Raw genomic sequence first — 6,283 nt, 5'->3', positions numbered from 1 at the left:
TACTATTCAAACAAACATATATATATATATATATATATATATATATATATATATATATATATATATATATATATATATATGTATATATAATATGTCGCCCCGAATAGGTAAAACTTGCTATTTTAGTTTAAATAGCAATACTCTTCTTGCCGAATAAGGTAAACGAAAATTTGTGTATGCAGTAATTTCGCGAAAATCATTCTGAACCTAACGAAAAAATTATATTTCAGTGTGTTTATTATTGGATTAGGCTAAATTAAATTGCGCTTCTTATAATAAAGTTAGGTAAGTTTTCTAAGATTCTTTTCTTACAAAATTATTAATTTTTACATTAACACAAATGAAAAATTGCATCTTTAAACGTATAAGAGAAAATTTTAGAAATGACTTAATTTTAAATTAATTCTTGCTAATTGACCAGCTTTACCTATTCAGCACGACATATATATATATATATATATATATATATATATATATATATATATATATATATATATATATATATATATATATATATATATATATATATATATATATAACTGAAAAATAAACAGGAATACCAGAGCGCATTCGTTTTTTTTTTTTTCACATATCCTCAAAGGAATGTATATCATTGTAGATAAACGTTCCAAAATAAATTTTATATATAGAAATTTGGCATGGCTATGGGAAATACTCTTTCTCCTATATTAAGGGATTTGTACATGGATAATTTTGAGACGAAAATGCTCGTAAATATTCTTCCTTGAAACACCTAATATATGAGGCATATAATGCAGCCATATAATGAAAGTCATGGAGATTTACCAGAATAAACTTGCTCGTTTCTTTGATAAATTTCACTGTAGTAAGTAAATGGAATTATTCCTCTGTGCATTGAGGAGAGTTACTTCGAAAAATTACATGATCTTTTAGCATAGTGACTCTTTGTTCATACTTTTAAATAACATAAAACCGTTCAGATATTCCTGTAATTTTCTAAATTTGCATTTTTGCCAGATATATATATATATATATATATATATATATATATATATATATATATATATATATATATATATATATATATATATATATATATATAACATTGTTAGTGAGTTCAAGTAAAATTTAATAGTTTACTTCAGCATAAGTCCTACACACAAGAACTATACAATATGTATGAACAGATTATCTCCAGAAAAATATAAATCTTTTCTAAATGATCTAATAATGGAACTTGGTAAAATCATTGTTTTGTTGAACTAGGATGTCACTCACACATAGTTACTACTACACGAGGTACCATTCTCTGATATATAACAATTAGTTTACATGTGTAGAAAACTTCAACGGTTGTGTACATATGTACAGTATTAAAAATGGTTTATATACAGATATTTATTTTTCTTTTCTTTTTTTTTTTTTTTTTTTTTTGCTCCCTATTTCAGCAATAACTGATGTCTTTGAATCAGACCACCGGCTGCCGTACTGAAAATTGTGTATATACAAGTAATTGCTTCATAATAGCTCCCCATCCTAACGACGGCTGGTGACACTAGAGGCAAGCACTAGGGCACTAGACCTGTTAATCTACACTGTGGTCTCGTAGTCAACACGCACCACGTCGCCAGAATGGGCCTCTTGTCACCACGAGTCCTTGTCCGGCGGGATGAGAAAGTCCTGCGTGGTGCTTTTCAGGCCGTGGCTGTTGTTGGCTACCATAGATGAATCGGCATCCTTCTGTGCTTGAATGCGCCGACGATGCATTACCACAGCCACCAGAAGCGCCACCAGTGATATGAAGAGAACCATGGCTGCAGCGAGGTACACCCACGGAAGAGCGGCTAATAGACCACAAGCTCCTGCTCCCTCGTCAAGACCTGAAGGACAGTTGACAGTCCCGTCACACCAGAGATCAGCTGGAAGGCAAGCTTGGATCTCAGGACATCTGTGAGGACAGAGATCTACTCCTACAGGAGAGAGAGGCGCCGTCTGCATCGGTTTCCATACACCTACCCATGTGATGGTTGCCCTCTCGCTGGAGTTCCCTACATACTCCACTACGAGGTCTCGTGACACTTGTTGTTTTCGCTGATGGTGACGCCCTCGCTTTTGATACTCTAGTTGTTGCTGATGATATAAGTAGTTGCTCTGGCCAATGTTCATACTACCTGATGTATTCCAGAGGTCAGTGGCAGCCAGTTCGTCTTTCATCGTCTGATTAGGACCGTGCCAGCCACTACTAAAAACGTGTGTATAATCACTTTGTTTACCAGGACAAATAGAGGCAATCGGTGATAAGCCACCAACTGCATAAATATTTATTCTTGCAGAAACATCACAGTTAGTCTCTGAGGCACTAAAGCCACGCACGCGCAGGAAAAGGAAAGAACCATCAGCAGCTGTGACAAGACGTGGGAGAGCCGGACAGTGGTTTTCCTGAGTAATACCAACAGTAAAATTTCCGTGACGCCCTGCTAGACGTCGAGCGCCCTGCTCACAACTCTTCTTAGTTAGTCCCATGCTAGCATCAATCATGGAAAACTCTCCTTCCAGAAAATAATCGTTGTAATCGCTTGACGGCGTCATGACTGGGATGCTGAAGATAATGTGTATCTCATTCGTATATGAGATAAGAACGAAAGGTTTCTCATGGGAAATATTACAGATGCAAGCACGCATGAGTAGCACTCCTTCCCAAGGTTCCTCTTTGATCCAGATAGCTGGCTTGTCATCAGCCCCACTGTGAGAACATTCGTATCGCCTGGAAGAATGCTTGTATAATGTGCCACAACTGGAACCCATTCGAGATCTTAGGATCCGAAGAACTATTCGCTCGGTGGGTTCAGCCTGGAATGTATAGACACAGCGAAGCTTCCGGGCACCACCACGTCCAAACAGGAAGACGTCTCGTGGAGAAGCAAACAGACGATCTGGTTGCATTGTGAATGTTCTGTCGCACGGACCTCCTCCGGGGGTTTCGACTCCCCACTGACGTTTATCAACAAACTCATAACGTGCAAGAAACTCGATATGTGCAGGAGCTGTGCCTGCTGCGTATCGCAGGGAGAGAGTCAGTGATGGCGAATTGGATACGTAGCTTTCTCCTAGCAAACAAGGTGCTGCATGGGGCCCTGGTGCGTGGACTCCACTACATACTCTTGGAAGCCGATCTGGACGACAGAATTGACCTATTACTGTCGTAGCTGTGATGTTTTCCTCTGTATCATTCATGGTGCTGTTGATAGTTGTGTCAACTGTAATAACATTGGACTCAGCAGTCGCAGTTTGAGCGTCTCCATCAGTTATAGTTAGTGTGTTGCTACACTTGGCTGGCACCGGCATCTCTGGGTGTAAGACATGGCGATAGTGTAGGAAGTAGAGCCACACCACCTCAGTACTCCCGGCCAGGAGGCGCCATGTGCAGGTAGTGTTTGGTAACAGTGAGTGTACTGGCGACTGTATGTACCCACTGCGCTGGCCACGACTGCTCACCATGTAATCGCAAGTTGATCCATCGCGGATATAGGCTGTTGACTCTCGATCGACAAACTCTACCTCAACGTCTAATTCGAAGCCGAATGTTCGACGACGAGGAGAATCCTGGAAAGGAAAGTCAAAGGGTGATGCATGAAAGAGAAGGAGAAGCTCAGGACCACTGGAAGTTATTCCAGTGAGAGGAGCTCCGCCCTTACATATAGTGGCCAAAACAGGTGAATACGTATTGTTGCCGTCATAGGCTACTAGATAGTCATGAAGCACATAGCAGTTGGGCCCCACTTGAAGCTTTCTGTCTCTTACCAGATGTGGGGCATTGCGATCTTTAATGTAAATAAGATGTGGATTACGTTGACGTACGCGGATCAGCGCTATTTTTCCATCCGGCACTCTAGTCTGCCTGATGTGGTAGTGGCAAGTTAAGTTTCTTGGATACATCCCTGGGAAGTTTGGTGACTGAACTTTGCAATTTTTCTTGTCACAGTTTTCGAATGTCTTGTCACAAAAAGAGTTGGATACATCCTCCCCTCGATAACTGGGACTGTACGGCGCGCCGTAACGTAGTATTGCTCTCTCCTTCCTCAAGAACTTGTAAGAGACACCGAGCAGGACGGTATCCTGCGGAGAGAATGCTCCTGGATTGAGATTTCCGTCATCATCACTCAGGTTGAAAACTCTGAGCATGACGGTGATAGCAGATGTCTCGGAATAGAAGACATTGTGGCCCCAGGACGTGCCACACCAATAGCCGGAGTTGAGGGGGCGGCTCAGCTCTTCTATCTGCATGTACCCGTCAGGACAGCCGGATGTGGTGTGTGAGACGAACCTGAAGACAGAAATAACAATTTAATTGTTTTATTATTTTTATGATTTTTGTTGTAACAAAAAATAATAATTCAAGCTTATTATTATTATTATTATAAGTGCTAAACCCATGAGGGAATAGTAATCCTATTTGATCCAAGGGAAGGGAAGCTTTAATTTCTTGTACTAAGAGCACTTCACAACCAATAACAAGTGGTTGAGTAATAATGAGGCAACTTTTGCGTGATTTTATCTGACATGATAGAAGAACGTTAGAGAAATGCAAAACACACAGGTGAATAAATAGGATATAAAAAATATATGCAAAATAACTGCCAAATAAATTTTGACTTTATCCTCGCAAGAGATATGAAGATATGAAGTTAAGTTAAATGAAATAAAACAACATATTAGTCGAAGATCACAGAAAGTGATGAGACATAATCGGAATATAAAAGATACTGAGACATCAAAAATGATGACGGAGGCGATTTACCATAGGAAAGCACAGAACGAGGGGTTACAAATGAGTACTTGAGGTTCATGGTCCAAAGAGACAGAAAAAATCTTTCTCTCGGAAGATAGTGTGAAAATGAAATGTGCTGAGAAGAGAATTAGGGCTAACTACATACATGAAGCTGGTTCCAGGAGCTGCTCTAAACACCTATATACACAACTAGCTGAGAATACACCCAGAGAGAGAGGAAATAGCTTAATGCTGAGGATCGAGATACCTGCTAAGCGATACAGGCAGCAGTGCTATGCATCTCTAAGGTTTCTTAGATGCATAGAGAAGAAGTGACATAATACGAGAAGCAGAAGGCAATAACAAAAAAGAAATAGCTACAGGAGATATGAATAAGTACTGGGATCAGGCACGCACAAGATACACTTTTTAGATGGTCAGACACCTCAAAATTACTTCCAGGCCGATGGACTGGTTACATCGTCTCTACATCTCCACTACATCTGCTGCCTCTGTATTCAGCTGAAGTAATGTCCTGTTTAAGCGAAACTTTTCAGAATAAAGATACCTAAATGCTGCACATGTGTCTTATCTACTTGTCGGTATCATATTCATGAATAAGAAAGAAAGTTCATGAAGATTGCATTAATAATTCAACAGACAAGAAAGGAGGAAGTGGTTAGTAACACTTGATAAAAAAAATCCTGTTTAAGATATAATATGAAAATAAAAAATAGATTTAAGAGAAATAACGAAACTAGGACGGGACGGAGGAAGACACACTAAAATGGAAACCAAAAATTGCGATGAATTGGGGAGATGGAAAAATGTGAAAGGAACTGAACTAGAGAATCAAAGACACTCTTCCTCTTCTCTTCTTCAGTTTTAATATAGAAGAGAAATGTGAGGAGCCTGAGGCACTGGATTGTTTTTTAGAATGGAAGAGGGACGGACACACACACACACACACACACACACACACACACACACACACACACACACACACACTAACACACAAACTACCACCAAATCCCGACGGTAATGACAAGAAACTAAAAATAACTATAAAGTAATATTTAACGTAATAGCGAACCCGGAGAGAGAACTCTTACTATCCAAACTTGGAAGATTTCAACGGCAAAGACATAGACTGATATCCAAAACTGCTACACAGTCACGGAAGATAGCTGACAGGAAAGACCACGTTATAAAACTAATGAAGGAAAATACTCGTCAGAGCTAGATTATCTCTGACAGGATAGACCACGTTATAAAACTAATGAAGGAAAATACTCGTCAGAGCTAGATTATCTCTTGACAGGATAGACCACGTTATAAAACTAATGAAGGAAAATACTCGTCAGAGCTAGATTATCTCTGACAGGATAGACCACGTTATAAAACTAATGAAGGAAAATACTCGTCAGAGCTAGATTATCTCTGACAGGATAGACCACGTTATAAAACTAATGAAGGAAAATACTCGTGAGAACTAGATTATCTCTGACAGGATAGACCACGTTATAAAACTAA

General features: G+C 39.3%; 1 protein-coding gene across 1 annotated transcript in view; it reads right to left on the bottom strand.

Moving 5' to 3' along the window:
- Nucleotides 1-1,077: 1,077 nt before the first annotated feature.
- The window catches only part of LOC128700042 (uncharacterized), a 233,187-nt gene continuing 227,981 nt past the window's right edge, over nt 1,078-6,283 (bottom strand). The window contains exon 4 of the mRNA XM_070098801.1: nt 1,078-4,306. Within this exon, the coding sequence (XP_069954902.1) occupies nt 1,627-4,306 (2,680 nt within the window). The 3' untranslated portion in view covers nt 1,078-1,626. The remainder of the gene's footprint in view (nt 4,307-6,283) is intronic.

This window comes from Cherax quadricarinatus, chromosome 64 (genome assembly GCF_038502225.1).
Source record: "Cherax quadricarinatus isolate ZL_2023a chromosome 64, ASM3850222v1, whole genome shotgun sequence".
Taxonomy (NCBI): domain Eukaryota; kingdom Metazoa; phylum Arthropoda; class Malacostraca; order Decapoda; family Parastacidae; genus Cherax; species Cherax quadricarinatus.
Note: the sequence above shows the minus strand (reverse complement) of the source record. Positions and strands in the feature narration are given on the sequence as shown.